Below are 18,760 nucleotides of genomic sequence, written 5' to 3'. Positions count from 1 at the left end.
TGCTGCAAACTCAATTGTATCTAGCTATTTCTGCATAAAACAGAACCTTTATTTTGCTGGGAAGCTCCATGCATCATGGATAGCAAGTATCCTCATGTTCTTGGGGCTCGCATTTATTTGTTCATCTCATTTGGCTCCTTCTAGTGATGCAGGAGGCAGCGCATTGCCTCCTTTGCTCAGTCAGACCTTTGAAGGAGCATGGCTGGTCCCTGAAGTCCAGTCCCTTTCAGGATCTTCTTTCTGCTTCTGCAATGAGGGGTAGAGGAGCGGTGGGCTCCCAGAATATCCCAGAGGAGCGGTGGGCTCCCAGAATATCCAGGGAGGACCCTACACTTGGGTAGGGACGACTGTGAGGGTCGGTCCCGCAAGACCTGCCAAGACTACAAACAGTGAGGGGAGCAGGAGCACAGCGGGTCAAAGCTGGAGCTGATAACATCAGACTCTTAACGATGAGGCCATCAGGAATGTAAAAGAGTTTAGAGGGAACAAAGAAGGGTGATTCAGGAGACTCCATGCAGTCTCCGGTTTCTTGTTCTCCAGGTGGTTCTCTTGTTCTCCAGCCGTTAAGGCATGGAAGTTTCTGGGCGTTTGCTGATGTTGTTATAGGCAAAGTTGTTTGACCAATGAAAAGTTGTTTTGAAAGGAACTGCTGTGGGGAGAAGGGTATAAGAGGGGAGCCTGCCCTCAAGAAAGAAGGAGAAATAAAAATAAAAATAAAAATAAAAATAAAAATAAAAATAAAAATAAAAATAAAAGGAAGGCAAAAAGGAAGGCAACATGATGAAGTTACGTCATCAATAAAGAAACAGGAAAAAGGAGTGAAGAGGAACAGGCTAGCAGAATGGAGACCAGGGCGGGAACAGGCACACTGATCACCTCATAAAGATAGGTTTGGCCAAAGTCAGCAAACCGCTCAGAGAAGCTCGTACAGAAAGTCGCTGGAAATGGGCGCACCGGAGCTGGAGAGAAGCTCAAGCTGAGAGAAGCAGACCTGTACACACAGCTGCCTCTCGCTGGTAAGTAGCTGCACATTATAGGGAATCATACGTCATTAAAAACAAAGACTGTCCTGGTAACCTTACAGCTCCTTATTAACAATCAGACAGTTTATAATCCTGAAACATGGGACCAAACTGAGGTCAAGGTGTGGGACTCTGCAACTAAAAACGACAAGGTCGCAGTGGGATTGCTCGGCACCTGGCGAGCAGTCTCTGAGGCCTTAAAGAGCCCTGTGGGGCCACTATCACAAACGTGTGGTTTGCCAGACAGTGAGGGAGCTGTGGGCTCCTTTACTGATCCGACTGCTACGCCATGGGCCCCTCTGCTGCTACAGCCATCGAAGGCCTTTGCTGTTCCGCCCCCTGTTGACCTGGACGTGCCTTTGGACCCAGGCCTATTGGCCTTGAAAAGGAGATGGATATGCTTCTCTTCGATCCGGGAAGAACGGGATACATAAGGCCTGAAGACCGAGTTGCTTGAGAACTTAAAGCGAGACATATTGCTCAAAAGGAATGGAAAATGGAGACTGTTACATCATGGAACTTAAAGGATTGTTTGTTACCTTTTCTGATTGTACGTATGTATAAGTGTACCCGGGTTTAGTATGTAAAGCCATGTTCTGTATGTTTAGACTGTTTGATGTTCATGTGTGCGTGTTGGTGGAGCGTAGACTCCCCGCACACCCAGCGCTGTTTACTTACCTTTTATACCTGTTATAAATATTCCTTTTATAAATATTACTCAATTCAGATCGAGTTGAGTCTTCATTTATAACAACGGGGGCATATTAGTGCTATCAGTGAGGGAGAAGCCAACTCCGCATCCTTTGGAGGGGCCAACAGAGAAAGCTGTGTGAGGAACGGCTGCGTGCAGGGGCGAGACCCAGCGGGGAAACCATTACAGCGGAGAAATTACAGCATGAAGGACCTTGGCAGGACCGCAGCCTCGGCCCTTGCAGTGCACACTGAACCGCCTCACTGGCCCTGCAGGCTCCCCGCGGAGCCCAGCTGGCCCTGAGCGAGCCGTGGTGGGAGGCTCGCTCCGCCCTTCCCTCTCCCCCGGCGGGCCGGAAGGGGGAGCTCCGAGCCCGGTAATGGCGGCCGGGCTGCGAGGGCTCGTGGCCCCAGGAGGGTTGGGTTGGGTTGGGTTTGGTTTGTGTCTGTAAAAAATGAAGCTTCCCACCCAGCCACGGAACCTGCAGAAACCGTGGAAAAGGCTGTCTTGCAGCGTGGGTCTGAGGCATGGGCTTTGCACTGGAGGAAGCCTCATTTCAGAGGGACTGAGGCAGCTCTGGTGGCAGCAGGTGGTAATTTTGTGGTGAAATTGTGCTGCACAGCAGAAACTGTGTCACTGATACAGAGTTGACACAGCTGAGATAACATCATGCCACTTCACGAGTCCATGGTGACTTGCACCTGAGCATCACTGCACTCGTTTGATGGCCTTTTCCCAACCCTCTGGCCTCATTCAGGGGACTTCTCTGGGTACCAGTTTAAAAGAAAGCAACGGACAGTAGAGGAACACATAAAGGCAAAATAATTAAAACCTTGATAAAAAATAAAAATCTTTGGAAACAAAAGTGATCTGGGAAAGGGAAAAACAGTATGGACTGAATGACTATTTAACTTAACAGGGAGTCATATAGTTCAAATCTTACCATATTAACCTATACAGCTTTACACACCAGTACAAAGCCTGGGAATTAAGGTGTCCATTCAACTTTTTAATTCTGAAATGCTCTTATTTTTGAACACTCAGCAGTTGCCTTCCTTTAATATAAATTTGCTTCTGCACCTACACAAAAGCATGTTTTCATTTAAGTGAAAACTGTTTTTCAAAACAGCTAACAAACTCGTGCTAACATGGAAGATTCAAAGCTTTTCCCTTGATAAGGCCATATTTAATTTTAAAACAGAACCTTTATATTGGCCTGCATCTCTGCCACAGCCTTGCAAGTAAAATGAGCAGAAGGAAGATAATGGAGTTTTATTCAGTGCCTTTTACTTCAGAGTGCCTAGAAGTCATCCAGCCTGCATCTTCCTGGGGAGGTGTGGAGTTTAACTTCCTACTGATACTTTGACTTAGCAGTTAGGAGACAAGGAAGAAGGCCAGCACCACAGAATCTCTTAATTCACCCTTCATTTTTTTTTCCAAACCAACTAGAAACAGACTTTTGCAAACCTGGTTCCTGCAGACGGCTCTGTGTGCAACGCCTGGGCCAAGAGCAAAGTGTTTCTCCATGGGCTGCAGCCATGTAGGCTGCTAGCCAAGGGAGGCTGGAGAGTTTATCCCCCAAGCCCTGGACGACTGTGCTATTACATCACTGCCAAGCTCACAGGTGAAAATGGTTGACCTCATTTAGATGGGAAGTTGCCATTGTTGGCACTGGCTTGAGGAGCTGACTGTACCAATGCAGGCAGTCACTTGTATCCTCCCCTCCTGTTTGTGGGCCATGTGTTCCTGGGACACAGGGGAGCATCTCTGGCAAGTGATGCTGACATAGTGCTGACAGTTCAAAGAGAGTCCTGGTGTGAATTAAAGGCGTCATTAGTGTATTAGTATGTCTGCACTGCTTCCCTGGGCTTCCCTTTTGCACTGTCCTCCCCTCCCTGCACCCCTGGACAATTAACAATACGAGGAAAACAAGATAAATTCCACCGAGAGCAAAAGCCATAAATCTTGTTGCAGTTCTGCAGTTTGTTGCTGAAGCCCTCTTTTCCTTTGGGTGGTAAGAGCTGTGAATACCGAGGAAGTGGTCTGGTGGGATTACAGATGCATATATTGGGGGAGTGGTGGGTATGCATCCATCAGTTGGGCCAGCACAGCACTTTCTGCAGAGCAGTTCCCTATGCTGGCTGCAGAAAACTTACCCAAACAGCGGTGTCTGCTGCAGCTGGAAGAGCAGGGCAGACCCTGCCCTGCTGGAAGCAGTGTGGGTGGATTCAGTAGGCCCCATCTTTTATCTTCATTTCATGAAATTAGTGACCATGCTGTTGGTCAGGTCTACTTGAGGAGGAAAAGGGGGGAAGTGTGTCCACATCTTCGCCCATCAGTGGTGAGCACACAGGTGGCACGGCAGGTGAAGGACCACATCTGGTGAACACATCACATCATACACCTTACGTCACAACAAGGTGGGCTTGGAGAAGCGGGTCTGGAGAGACCATTCAGGGCTCATTCATAGAGGAGCAAAATGGTTTGTCATGTCCACTGAACAGCGTGAGTTACACCTCCCTGGACGGATGCTCCTGGAGGCCCCAGTTCTTTATGTGCCCAGTGAGAGGAGCAGTGGTGCAAATTTCCACCTTTCTCCACTGCACCCTGTGGCCTGCTTGGCTTTGTGTTACCCTGGAGAAGTTATTGAATGTAGAAGAGATTTCTGAGCCAATTCGCAGTGAGAGTCAGTCCCTCCTTGGCAATCTGCCTGGCCAGCATCGGCCAGCTGGGCAGGGAAGGACAAGGCCAGCTTTGCCTGCTGAGCCTTCTTCACTAGCTGGACGGACAGAGAAGCACATAAAAGCCCCAAGCAGGCACTGAGCAGGCACCAGCGAGCTGGGTGCTGTGCAAACATAGGGTAAAAAGATTGCTCGTGTCCCAGAGACCAAGGAGGGGACACACACCAAGGAGGCCAGAGGTTGGTTACAAAGCAGGGGCATGCAGCAGGCAAGAAAGCCCTTACTATTATTAATGCAGGTAAATTGCTACAAGAAATAGTGAAAAATGCACCTGTTCAAAAGCTTTAATACTGAAATACGTCTGGAAAAAAGCACTGCATATACAAGCTACAGCATCTCATGTGATGCATTTCATGTCCCTAATTTACATGCTGACAAGTTTGCCATTTCTAAACAATGTTATCATTCATCTTGCTGATGATTAATCAGCAGAAGCTTCAAACACCGTCTATCACACATTGATGCAGCAATCAAACAAGAAAGGCAAAGTGTTATGGTTGTTGCTGTTTTCTTGTGTGTGTGTTTGTTTTTTTTTTTGTTTGTTTGTTTGTTTGTTTTTTTTCCAAATCTTACAGTATTTACAAAAAGATTCATTTTTTTCTAACAGCATTCTTAGATTTATTCACTCATTCACAATCAGTCATGATACAAAAACACCATTCAGAACCAGTTTTTAAAATACACCCACCTCAGTTGCATAGTACACAGAAAAATAGGCTAGAGTCAAGACACTGATTTTTGACTGAGAATGTGAACTGATTCAGAGGTACAAACTTCCAGAAGAAAGATGTGCTTCTCACACATAACCAACTCTAGTTCCCATGAAGCTAATGAGCTTCTTATAGATCTACCATCAAATTTCCCTTTTATATAGTATGTTTTGAGGTGTATTGCCACACACACTGCTTGCATTAAGGTCAAACACCTCACACAATTAGGGATTTTGTTCTGCAGTATTTGCTCCAAGGACAGACACTGCATATGGCCACCGTGACAAAAATGAGTTACACAAAGTACACACAATATCAGCTTCATGTCTTGTGGCCCATCCCTGGAACAACTCAATGGACCTGATTTGTTTGTCTGATTTCTGCTTCTGCCATTGAGCATCAGAACATATCCCTGTACTTTAAGGATCTGTAGTTCTGAATATTGGCTTCTTTTTACTGTCAGAGTTAAAACTGCAGACTGTGGAGGGATTAGCGTGCCCTGTACATATCCTGTTGATTTCCAAGCAAGAATTTGCAATTTTGTCATTTGGTTATCTTGTGTGCTGATAATTTTCTCACTTTAAAAATGTGCTCCAGCGAATTCATTGAGCCTGGTCCATTAAAGAGCAACAGGGAACTCTGAACAATAGATGCTTGTTTTACAGCTACTGCAAATGCTTAGAAAGCACTAAATTGCCTTTTATACTCAACAGTCTAATAACAAAGACTGATTTTCTCCCCTTTTTTTCCAATTGATTTGATGGTTCACTTGAGCTTTAAAAACACATTACATAAATCTTTATAGCTATTACAGAAGTCTTTTGTCAAGTTTAATGCGTTGTATTTTTATTTTTTTTCATAGGGTAATCATTCACCCTTAAACTCACTGTACCAGAATGGTGCCTGATTCTGGATCCATACAAATAACACATCTTAGAAGTTTATTTTGCACGGGGAGGGACCTGAATCCTTCCAAAGGCAGTTTTTCACTGAAAGCTCCTGGCTCAGAGGTATATCAGAAAAAGTGCTGAGCGCTCCTAAAGGCATGACTGAAGGCTGCAGCCTGCCGTCAGCCTCCCCGGGAGGAAAGGACACTTTGTGGGATCAGACCCTTATGGCTCTGTTCAAGATATGCTTATTTCACAGTAGAAACTTAATGATGCAAAAAGACCACCTGTCTAACGACCCACCACAGCCACAGCTTATATACATTCCCATGTTTAACACCAAGGACTGACAACTGGACAGTTTAACAATTCAGTGCACTTCATCTTCTAAGCTAACAGAGGAGGACTTTGAAGCTGCTGGCTTTGCCTCCAGCCCCCGCCAGCCCTGTGCTGAGCACTGCCCCAGGGCAGATCCACTGGAGTGGATGAGTAAGGGCAAAATCATATATATATATGTTTTTTTTCAGGGGATTTACTATGTCTGCTATGTCGATGTTTTCAGGATTATATCATCCGTTTGACTTGACCTTCAGATGCATTACCTCCGAGAGCAGCCCCATGCTCTCCTGCTATATTTAAGTCAACCATTACGACTTTGAGTTTCATATCCCAAGGTGGAAATCTGAGCTAGGCTTAACTGAGAGAGAGGTGGAGAGATGCATCTGTGTAAACCTCTCTCCCTGCTGCAGAATACCACCTCTAAAGAAAAACAGCAAGGGAATGTGCTGCCCACCACATTGCTTTAACGGCAGAGATGCAGAGAGCAGGAGCTGGTAGAAAAGTAGTAGCTGTTGGAAACCTTCAGAAACACAATTGGATAAAATAAACTAACAAAAAACAACTAAGCAGCGGATACCATCTTCACCAGGAAAAGCAGAGAGGCTGTTAAATGCCAGGCTTCCTCATTGTACTTGCTCCTTAACCTGGTGTGTCCAGATGCCATTTCAATGTCCTCCAGTTTTTGGTGTGGAGGATTTCCATCAGTCCCCTCCTGCCCCAGCCCTCCCTCCAGCTGCGGTCACTGATGAAAGCCCAGCCCCAGGGGCACGCAGTGCCAGGGCTTGCTTTAAGGGAAAACAGAGAAGGAAAGGCTGGGAGAAGTAGGATGCTCTCACTGCTTTCCTGCTGATCCACCTTTCTTGGCACTACGATTGCTCATCAAAGAGCTTGGCTCTCTGACGGAGGGATCGGTAGGGACTGGGCTTGGCTGGCACTGTAAGGAGAAGTGGAGGTCTGCTGGAGATAAAGGAGTAAGCCAGAAACAGCAAGGTAAATGCACAGAGGTCTGCCTCCACCCCTGAGCTTCTCAGGAGCAGAAACAAGGGCGAGCCTCTCGGTTAAGTGTGCTGGGGTAAGAAGTGCTGGATGTCCAGGGATCTCCATGTGCACCCACCAGAAAAGTTTGCTGTTAGCCAGCCTGAATCCTGCTCCCATCACCAGCTCTGTAACTCTAAAGCAGCGACACCAGCTTTCCTGGCTGTGTTTAAAGCAGCACAAACCTCGTCTTCACGTTACAACTGCTGTAAAAGCAGGACGGGTCGGATTCACGCCTGGCGGAGCACGACGGCTGAGCGGGGGACAGCACTCTATTAATAAAGCTATTATTCAAATGAAGAACTTAAAAAACAAAACACACAGAAACAAAGAACAAAACACACACATACCAAAAAAAAAAAAGAAAAAAAAAAGGAGAAGGATCAAGTTGCTGGTGACAGTGACCAACATTGTTCGGGGATCACAGCGACCAGATCTGCTGGGCGAGGAGTGAGAGCAGAGCCAGGGCGAGCGCGCAGCTGCTCCGCTGGTGCAGCGGTGCCAGGGCGGCCGTGTTCCTGAGCATGCACTCCACCCTGTCCCAGGAGCCATTGTTTGGCAGCGGCTGTACTCCTGCGAGGGTGCACATGATGTTGTAGACATCCACAGACCTGATCGGAGGCGCTCGGTAGTTGGATCTGAAGTCTGCAGGGAAAGCAGGCGGAGAGAGGCGTTAACGGGCTCGGCCCCTGAAACGTGGGGCAAGGACTCTGCTGCCACGCCAAGGATTTACCCAGCAGGCTGGGATGCTCAGCGTAATTTGGAGTATAATTTGTAAGGTTATATTTGATAATTATAATCTATACAATTTGTGGCATGGCTCAGCAAACACACTTTAAATGCTTGCACTCATTATTTTTACTTCAAATCCAATTTGATTCCCAAACCGAAAACTACAATAAATAAATACACAAATACAGGAGCTACTTTGCTGTGTATACTGGTAGGTATAAAAGCCTGAAATAATGGTGTTTTGCACTCTTTTTTGCTTTCATTCCTGCCTGTTGCCATAGCCTAGGACTAGGACTAGGACTAACTTAATGGTTAAAGGGTCCAATGAAGGGGGAATGAGGGGCTTCGTGTCTGCCCGCCGGACAGGTGGGTGAGGTCTGCTGCAGTTTCAGCCTCCTCAAAGACAGCCCTCTGCATTAGTGAGTCCGAATCCATGAACAAAAGGAGAATTCATGTGTTTCAAAAAGAATTAAAAATTTAGGCCAGCCTTGGAAAATAGGCCAAAGGGATGGAGTTACTGTGCTGAGACATAGGAGAGGGGCTGACCGAATCGCTTCACCTCTCTCTGCACTGTTTCTTCAGCTATGAAATAGAGACAGAGATGGAAACCTTCACAGTGCCGACTAGGATGAGGAAATCCTGATATCTACTTATAATAAGTGCAATCTTTGAGTGCCTCCCAGACCCTGATGTGCCAGGGGCTGCAGGGATGCTGGGGCAGGGGCCATGGTGCTGCAGGAGGAGTGGGATGCCCCGGGTGCCACGGTGGGTGCCAGGGCCGGGACACCCGGCTGGGGCAGCCCCACTTGTGCCCCTGGTGGGGACAGGGATGGTGGCATCGTACCTGGCCCGTACGCGAGGAAGATGCCTCTCATCTCCATGAGCTCGTTGTCGTAGCCGTGCCAGCCGTTCTGCCAGGCCTCCCTCTTCCCCGTGCCGTTCTCCCAGAAGGGCAGCTTGTCCCTGCTCTGGGAAACAACAGCAGGGCACGTTAGTACCATGGCGTGCCACCCGCTGCCACCACGTGCCACCACGTGCTGCACCACCCCACGGGGTTAAAGCAAGGAGGTTCCTTCCAGGGAACTCAGTCCAAGATGCAACCTTTGCTCTCTTCCTTCCCCTGTCTCTGGCGTGGACAAGTTTTATCTTCCTGCTTTAAGGAATTCATAAGGAATCATAATTCTTGTTTTTCTTTCCCCATATTACACTCCTAAGCCATACTTTTAATTTCCTTCCTTAGTCTCTCCTGCTGCATATTGATAGCTCCTGACAGACCAGCTGTAGCGGTGTCGTTTCCTGCCCCTGGGGAAGAAACGATCCTTAGGGTCCTCTCGAAATGCTGCACCAACCCACTCCATGAGTTCAGCTAGTCCCATGGGATGGCAGCCCAGGCAACACTCTGGATATCCCTAAAACTATAGTAGGAATCTCACTCACCAAGACAAGGAACATCAGTTGACAGTTCGTTAACCCCCTGGTGTTAATTTCTCCAGTGGTCACAGCAGGAGCTGCAGTTTCCTAAAGCCAGGCCTGGGCTTCCTGCTCCATCACAGGAGCACAGAAGATGCCCCGACAGAGTCTCCTGCATCCCACCCCGGGGCAAATGGTGCCACTACCCCTGCCCGGAGCATCGAGTCATTTCTGAATGTGTTTCCCTCCTCTTCCAGAGAAGGACATTCCCGTGCACAGGAGCACCGAGGATGGCAGTGATTATGGCTGCGAAGGGCAGCTCTTTCGTCTGCTCTCCACAGGAACCCCTGGAGTATCCCTTGTGTTTCTTTGTGTGTAATAGTCAGCAGATGTAGCAGATAATTGAACAATTTTAGCTGACAAATTAAATCTCTTTCCTTGTCTCCATCTATTTCCCTGACAGTGCTCAGAGCAAGGCAAGGAGAAAACAGACTCGTTTCCCTCGTCCTACCATAGCACCTCCGTACGTCGTGCTCTGCTTGGTGTGGTTCCAAAACAGCTTTCCACATACATCCCCTTTGCCTCTCAAAAAAAATAATTAGGCAAAGTGTGTTAAAAAGAAATGAATCAAACAGCTTATATCTAACAACTAGCCAACAGAGAGTTAAAACATCCCATGAGGGTGATAGCGAAGAGCTGAATATCCTCTCTGCAATGGCTTGGGCAGGAAGTATAATAGAAGGCTCAATTATTGCTTAAAAAATATGACAGGAAACTTTCATTTTCACATCCCATTCATGGATAATGAAAACGTACTGAGGATAAGGAAGATCTGACAGAATTAATGAGAGGACATTCTTGAAAATCAGAAACAATGGGAAGGAATGGGCTGAGAGACAGAAATAATTACCATAGCAGCAGTGTTTGCTGCACTGTTATTAAGGTTTGTCAGAGTTTCAATGATTTTTTAAAGAGCATTTTTTACAGAATATGTAAAAATGTTCTGTGTTGAATTTCATACTGTACAAAAGAATTTACTTATAGTTTTTCAAAAAAAAAAAAAAAAATCAGCAAAAATGTTTCCAATGCTTACTTTACTAGTCTGAACCTTAACTGTGGCTTTTTAATATGTATTCTAACCAGAGGTGTGGTGCTCATCCATCTGTACCCCAAAACAACTGGGCTTTTTTAGATATGTATTTTTATTTAACTGTGGAAATCCCTGTCCTAAAGTCAGGTTAGTTAGCAAGAAATGTGGCAGTGTGGACCATCCTGAGCAAAGCCAGGTGAACAACACCTCTGAGGGTGGTGCAGGAAGATGCTCAGCTGAGTTCCCATGAACTGCAAGGCAATATGGCCTAATGACCATGCTGGGGCATTAACAGATAAAGATCAGGACTCCTTGGCTCTGTCACCATGTTACTGACAACGTAACCTCTGAGCTGTGCTGGGATGCGATTGATGTCTGCAGTGTGGAGATGGTCAGCAGAGATACAAGTACAAAATAATGATGATGACAATAATAATGATAAGGGGTAATAATACATTGGTATGCAAATCTCTTAATATGCAAGTCTGATTGTCTGCCTAACAGGCTCTCAGAATTGCCATGTGTGCACTGGGTATCTCTGAGGAGTAAACCCACAACCTGACTCTCTTTGTGGCTGGAAGACCTGGGAGAAAAGGGGTGTTTTTAGAATAGAGTCTGGTGGGTGGGAAGCCAGACAGAAAGAAAAGTAGTAAAGTACCACTGAATGGAGGGACAGTAAGATCTTGGAATGGGAGCAATCATTTTACATCTGTCAAGAGCAGAACTGAGAGAGGATGGTAAATTGGCGGGGGAAGAGGAGTAAATCAACACGACCATAATGGAAAATACAAAATGTCCTTTTTAAGGAACCATCATATATTCTTAACTTTGTCTAGCATCAGCATAGGTGTCGTGTCTTTAGGATCTTTCAAGCACGCAATGTTTGATGTGAGCACTGCAGTCAGCACAAGTAAATGATGTAATATTTTGACTCAATGTCCAGCACAGAATTATATGTTCTTCTTCCTGAGTTCATGCATTGCACCTTTTCACATTAATGTCTTTTGCTTCTGTACTTTACCTCTGCTATGAACCATCCCTTCTCAGCAACAAGAGTTAGAGGAGAAACGAATTTTCCTTTTTTGTAGAAAAATCTCTCTGGAATATCCTGTATGTTATAAACATCCATGTGCTCCACAACTTTCAATTTTTGATATATCTGCAAAGAAAACAAATGTTAGGATACCATATGGCTATAAAGAGCATATGCACACCTATGGGTCTGTAGATACACATGAGTTTTTTAAATGTCTAATCCCCAGTTCATTTAATTTGGGACATTGCTAGTCCTAAAGTGATGGCTATGCAAAATCTCCTTATAAGTTTTTGGAGGTTCTGAAAAGTTGGGCCATAAGCAGATAGAAAAACTTAGGCATTATACACACTTATAATACATGCACTCACAAATGTATGCATGTAAGTATATAGACATACAGACACGGACCAGTGAAAACCAAACTAAAGGAGACCATAAGCTAAGTGGTGAAAAGAAGGGTGCTCAAAGACATGAAGTGGACAGATGAGGAAAAGGGATATTCTCTTCTTCCCTCCGTGTGCTTGAGCGAACAATTAATACCACCTTGCCTTGGTTTCTTATACTTAACCTCTCTATCCCTATCAAAGGGATTGGTAGTGCTTACTTATCTGCTTTACAAGGATGCTGTGAGATTAATCAGTCAATGCCTGCAGCTTTGAAGGTGCACAATGCTGTGCTGGTGGCCTATTAATATTAATCATACCATCTGGAATACAATTACACAAATGTGGTTAAAGCCACAGTTATTCAGGAAAATATTTGAAATGCCTAAAGAAGATGTTCATGTGCCATAAAGAAGGCCGCTATTGGAGTCCCCAGAGCTTAAAACACTCTTTGCTTATATACAAATAATCTTCAGGAAGAAAGAGCTCTTCAAAGACTGCAACAAGAATGAAAGGTTCTTCATTACCCTTTTAGTGAAGTCTGCCCTGCATATGTGATGCATTTGTACACATGCAATCTGCATTGTCTAGCTGGGGTGCTTCATGCATGCATCTATCCAACACTGAAACTCCCCGCCCTGTCTGTGGTCACCAGAAAGAAGGAATAAGGGTGGGATGGCAGGACTCAGCCCAACCCTCCCACTAGTGCATGGTCATTGTGTTTCATCAGTACTTCTGGTGCTTCAAAGTGGCATAACTCTTAAATCTGATACCGCTACATTCTGATACGATCTAATTCCTGAACGGGGCTTTCCAAAGTGAGTTAGGATAGCGGAGTCTGGCTCGTGGGAAAAAGAAAAATTAATTTTACTTAAAGTAGCAGCACTCCAGTAAGAAGTCCTAAAAAGAAATGAAGGAAGAAAATAAAACCATGATGTGAGACATTGCATTTTATTCTCCTTGGGGATATTAGGCTGGTTAACAAAAGAGAAGCATGTGCTTAAGGGCTTTGTCAGAAAAACAAAACAAAACAAAACATGTCAGTGTGAAGTGGCAATTTATACTTGTCCTTGTTCGATGGTCTTGCGTACAAAACTAGAGATCGATGAGTTAAGGCTGAGGAGGACATATATAAACTCTGTAATACCCTGCAGGAACTTTGAGGGATAGACTTACACGTGCCTCTAAGACAACTGTCAGTCCTGGCACTAATTTAAAATGTTTGCGATATCCCAGCTGTACAATTACTAGAGAGCCTTTTTGAGTGCAATTGGCAAGTGTTCTCTTCAAAGAATCATATGTCCTATGATGTACTGGAATTAGCTAAAATATAATATAGAAAAAAAAATCACCTGGAGTGTGGACTGCCTGTTTTGTACATCCACTCATCTCTATTTTGAGGACAGCAAAAAAGACTTCTCAAGCACTGGTTTCTAGTTCAACTATAATTCACTAGTGTATTAGTTACAGATGTTGCATTTTCATTCTTTTTAAGTGGTTTCCATATTTCTTTCTGTATTGTTTTAATTTGCTCCTCAAAATCCTGCAGTTCTAGCCTTGGGCTTTTATAAGGGATTTAACCCAACATGCTTATTCATCACAATTCTTCAAAGGAGAACGTTGTAAAAGTGGGCTTTTTTGGTAATTCTGGTCTAATTGAGTTAATTCCTCAAACTCTGTAGAAGCTTACTGGAATAAGAATGCCTGACCTCTTCCAGATCATTTAAGAGTCCCAGCTAATGAGTCAATAAATTGACTAATATATATAACATTTCAAAAAAGGATTTTGAGTGAAAATCTTCTAGCTATTTATCAAAAGCACATAGTGGTGGGGGTTGAAAGCATGTATCTGTGCCAAATAATAGTGAAGGATTATGCTTTTGAGTTGTCTGGTGTGAATTCTCTTCAGTGATGAGATCAAAGTGTGGCTCCTGAGACGAACCTCAGGCTGATTTCTGCACACATCTCTGAGAACAGAATTTAGACATTATGACCAAACAAAAGAAACAATTGTCATAAGACCCAAGAAAACACGAAACAAATCAATACTGATAAGCTGTACTTACCTCTGTGTGCTTCTCTGGAACTGGCCAAAGGCTGACAACAGGACCCCGGTCCTTCATTTGAATGGTATCGCTCATATTGATGTAGTTCTTCAGCTCAATCACTTTGTCTGTCCACGAGATGTCTGTCATCCCGTGGTCAGAGAAGAGGAGGACGTTGACATCATTCTGAAGGCCCTTGCTCTGTGGAGTGAGTGGCAAATTTTAAGCCCCATTTGACCTCCTCTGATTTTAGTGGAAGGCCACCAGAAGTAGTGTGGCTGCAAATATCCTGCAGTGAGCTCAGCCACCACTTGTAACAACAGCTGTCCGCTCTCACTTGCTGCCCTGGGAGAGTCTCAGGTTAGCACCAAGGAGAGATTTGGCAAAATAGACCCAGTTCCCCACTAAGTAAGCAGATGATACATCCCAGCCCCACAAACTGGTTGTACCACTTGGTCTTGGGCAGGATTTTATCCAACTGTTTGTTATCTGTAGGTAAAAATGGTTGTGGAAGATCAACTTTGTCACAGTACCACCTGTGGCAAAGGCCTTCTCTCTTCCCCTCCCAAACACAGCCACTTGGCATTACAGCTCTTATGATTTAGTGAAGATAGAAATATATTTTCCTGCTGAAGCACATAGAAAACTCTAAGGTGTACTTATCCTTGTGAAAAGAGAGCAGAAATATTCACAGAATTGACATTTACCCGAAGGCTTGATATCGTCTCTTTCTCACCGCAAAATTGTTTGCATAGCGTTTTTTAAAACAAAGTTTCACGTACAGAGTTCTGAGTGGTACTATAAAAACTACCATAAAAGTTAATTGCCTGATTCCACAAACCTTACAAAACAAGTAGTTTTGATTCATTCGCCTGCCATAAATTCCAGCCAGCAACACAAGTTATAAACAGAGCAACACATATATTGGTTTATGGCTTCCTGGGGCTATTGGGGTAATAATCCACTAGGAGGATTATAACGCCATCTCCGAGAATAAGAATCGGGGGAATGGTGTCTTAACTTCCACGTGATATCAATAGCCTCTCTTTCTGAGGAAATAAAAATTTACAGCCAATGCATCCAATTAACAGGCATTAAATAGGCTCTTCATAGTGCCACAAAAAGCAGTTTTTAGAACTTTTCAAACGCTGTGTTATGGTCTCAATTAATTACCATTTTTGAAAAGGTCTCTCTAAAAACTGTTGTAATGGCAAAGTTACTGGCACCTGGGGAAGAGACACACATCGTTTGGGGGCTCTGAGATGACAAGCGCACGGTGAACGGCAGATGCTGGTACTTTGATCACTACAGAACAGGTAGTGAGGATTGTAGCATATGGAAAACCAAAATCATAGAATCATGAAGGTTGGTAAGAATTCCAAGACCATCTGGTCCAACTGTCCCCCTACCACCAATATTACCCACTAAACCATGTCGCTAAGTACCACATCCAACCCAGCACCCAGGAGCTCGGTTTTCTGACATCACTGACCTTGATCTGGGTGATCATGTTGCTCAAGGCTTTGTCCACCTCCTTCAAGGCACTCTTCCGCTGCTCGGACGAGGGGCCGTAGTGGTGGCCTTCCACGTCGATGCGCTCGTAGTACACCGCGGCCATTTCGGCACTGCCATTGCTGGAGGTTGGAGGGAAGGGAGAAAGAGGGGGAGAGGCTGAGGTACATGGGCCTAGGAGCCCTGACGTACAGGCCTAGGAGCCTTCCCCTCCCGGCTGGTGGAGTTACCAGTGCACTCTTCGCTCGGACTTAGAGCCCCAAAAAAAACAGAGGAACATTGTCTGCTTCCAGCCTCTGCTTTTCTACCTGCTGCTGACGACTGGGCTTCTTATTCCCACCCACACACATTGGAGGTGCCAGGTAGAGACTGTCATGTGTGAACACAGGCTGGCCTGGGAGCCCTCTGCTATGTCTTCAACTTAGGAAGATGGCTATTCATTTAATGACAAAGAAAGAGCCAGAAGAAATACTGAGTTCTTCTTCCACAGGTCAACCCCCTTATTAAAAGGATTGTGGGAGTTACAAGTAAAATCTGGTTTAATTAAGGTTTGGCACTTTTGGCTTTCTCCTGTGTGAAGCCTTCCAAACTACCCAGGTCAACTCAGGACAGGCTCTTCCATAACCCTGCAGAAACCCGTGTGCTATGAATTGGGATGAGATTTTAGATGGGGTTTTTATTTCATCTGACCAATGAACAGAGGAAAAACGGGGTAATCTTAGAGCTGAACAAGGTTAGTTGGTCACACATTTCTGCACTGAATGTCCTCAGCCCAATTAGTAAGGGTAGCACATACATCAGTGCTTAATTACATTTTCATGACCACTGTACAACTCACTGTAAACCTTCCTGAGAGCAGTCGTGTGGATAAAATCACAAATTCATGCTCATGAAGTTCAAACAGTCTTTTTCTACTGTACTTAATATGTGCTAGGGTGTGCCATCCATAAGACATGCCCTGATTCAGATCAAGATCCCTACAAAAAGATGTTTGTGTGGTGTTCTGACAGGTCTGGCTTCTCTTAATAAAGGCTTGCCAGTAGTCTGTGGTAAGGAGCGAGACAGAAGACAAGAATCAGAGGTGAGGAACTGGCTGAATGAAATTAGGACCTATCATTTTACTTGTGAGCTTGCTAAAGGCCTCTAAAGAGGCGTCCTGTAGGCAGCTGAATGTCTCTGCCTTGGGAATTTCTCCACCAGTCACCACAGAGCAGTGCTCCTTCTCACTCCGCAGGATTTTAAAACCATTGAAGTGAAGCAGCCTTTCCCTTCCCCTTCATTTCATTTTAATTGTTACTTTCCATCTATATTAGGGACAAATTAGTTTCTGAAATTTAACCCTGTAACTTCTGTGCTGCATAAACTCTCACTGAACCTATTGAAGCAGTTTTCTTCTGCTGCAGTGCCTGTGTTATTTCTCTGCGTAGACTGCTTTGTGTCTTCTCACCTGTAACTAGAAGATCATTTGATCCAGATAAAAATATTCATAATCATCATGCCTATTTCCTCTTCCTCACCCTGCTGCAGGCAGGGAGCTCAGTTCAGAGGAAAGGAAGTCAGGCAGAAATTCAAGAGGGGATGCTGTGCAAATGGAAATGGTTCAGGGACTGAGCCTCCCTGGGAGCCTCCCACAGGTCCAGTGCAATTTGTGGGGTTTGTGCTCTTCGGAAGGCTGTAGCTGAAGTTTACTGCAGACATCATGGTAACATGGATTTGCTCTCTTCCTGAAATTTCCAGCTTTCACTTCTTGTGAGCTGCCCTATTGACTTTCGTGTGTCCCTGCCCTTTTCACTGAAGGCCGCAGCAAGCAGCCTTGTGACTCCGGGTGAATTAGCTATTGAAACTTTTTCAATGGACTCCAGCTACCCAAAAGAGCAGCTTGAAGGGCTGGAGCTTTTAGCAGTTCGTGCTTTGCTTTTAATCGTGTTCACAGTTACAAAGCTGCAACCCTTCCTGAGCAGCCTTACACATCTTCCTTCACAGAGACCCAGGCAGGAAGCTTCAGGCATATCCTGACCCATCCCCAGATGATACCCAACCAAAAATCTTTCTGTGGTAATTCTGTGTTTCTGCCAGAAATCAGGTCTGGTTTCTGTATTCAGTTTCCCATTCCCTTCTTTATTCACTGAATTACAACTTTTGCAGAAGTTCCACAAAAGCTTCCTATGGCACATGCCATATGAGCATATGAGCTCCTCATGTCACATGCAGATAACCTTAAAATGTAAGCTAAATCATTTCAGGATCAAACATCTCACATGAGACAGCTTCTCTCAAAGCCCCATGCTGTAAACGACACTGTGATTTGTGAGCATCTGTGCAGCAGGACCAGGAGTGCAACTGGGAGCCATGTCCCCAACAGCTCCGTCATCATTTTGGAGACAAGCAACACTCAGCATCCGAATACGCGACTTTTCGGATTAAACTGGATAAATGATGGAACCAAAAAGGTTTTAAAAGAGGAAGCTGATTTATAGCAAAGATAAGGCATAGGCTATGCATGTGGTGGTGTAGTTTCAACAAACCTAATCTTCCCTGATTTTACAAGCTATTGGGAACTCTCCCTTTGTTAATGTTTGGATGAGAGATGGTGCAGCTGGAAAGCTGGATACAGAGCACGCTGTTTTTCTAGGAGACATCAGAGAAATATATTCCCATAATACTCATATTTGCACAGAATTAAAGCCTGCTCCAAAAGTGCTGTACCTAAGATGTTCTACAATGCAGAAGGAGCCAAAACATTGGTCTTGTAAACAGGGGGCTGGAGTTGAATTTTCAAATTTCCTAATTCCTAAGAGCACTCTCTGCATTTCAAAGCCTGCTATTGCAGGTCAGTGAGAAGATTCTCACAGCTTGATATTGAAGTTTTTTGAAACAGCAAGGAAAAAAAAACAAAAAACAGCTGGGATGTCTCCTCTGTGTTGTGATCTACACATGAAAAAAGGAACACAAATTTCCCTCTAATCTTAATATAACTGCCTGTTCCTCTATATGAGCGTGTTTCTTTGACAGTATTATGAACCAGTTTTGGACTCCATCATCCTGTGTGGGAGCCAATCCTGAAAACTGTCCTACAGCAAGGCTGATAGTAAAACCAAATATTTACCCTTGGGGAAGGAAACACCAC

The 18,760-nt window shown here is 44.8% G+C and overlaps 1 protein-coding gene across 1 annotated transcript in view; it reads right to left on the bottom strand.

Moving 5' to 3' along the window:
* Positions 1–4,976: 4,976 nt before the first annotated feature.
* ENPP6 (ectonucleotide pyrophosphatase/phosphodiesterase 6) overlaps positions 4,977–18,760 on the bottom strand; it is a 31,258-nt gene continuing 17,474 nt past the window's right edge. The window contains exons 4-8 of the mRNA XM_082758770.1: positions 15,614–15,755; positions 14,143–14,322; positions 11,679–11,816; positions 9,002–9,125; positions 4,977–8,070 (exon numbers count right to left, since the gene is read on the bottom strand). Of these exons, the coding sequence (XP_082614896.1) occupies positions 7,847–8,070; positions 9,002–9,125; positions 11,679–11,816; positions 14,143–14,322; positions 15,614–15,755 (808 nt within the window). The 3' untranslated portion in view covers positions 4,977–7,846. The remainder of the gene's footprint in view (positions 8,071–9,001; positions 9,126–11,678; positions 11,817–14,142; positions 14,323–15,613; positions 15,756–18,760) is intronic.

Source organism: Aythya marila (genome assembly GCF_965140915.1).
Source record: "Aythya marila genome assembly, chromosome: 4".
NCBI lineage: Eukaryota > Metazoa > Chordata > Aves > Anseriformes > Anatidae > Aythya > Aythya marila.
This window is presented reverse-complemented; position numbering and strand designations above follow the sequence as displayed.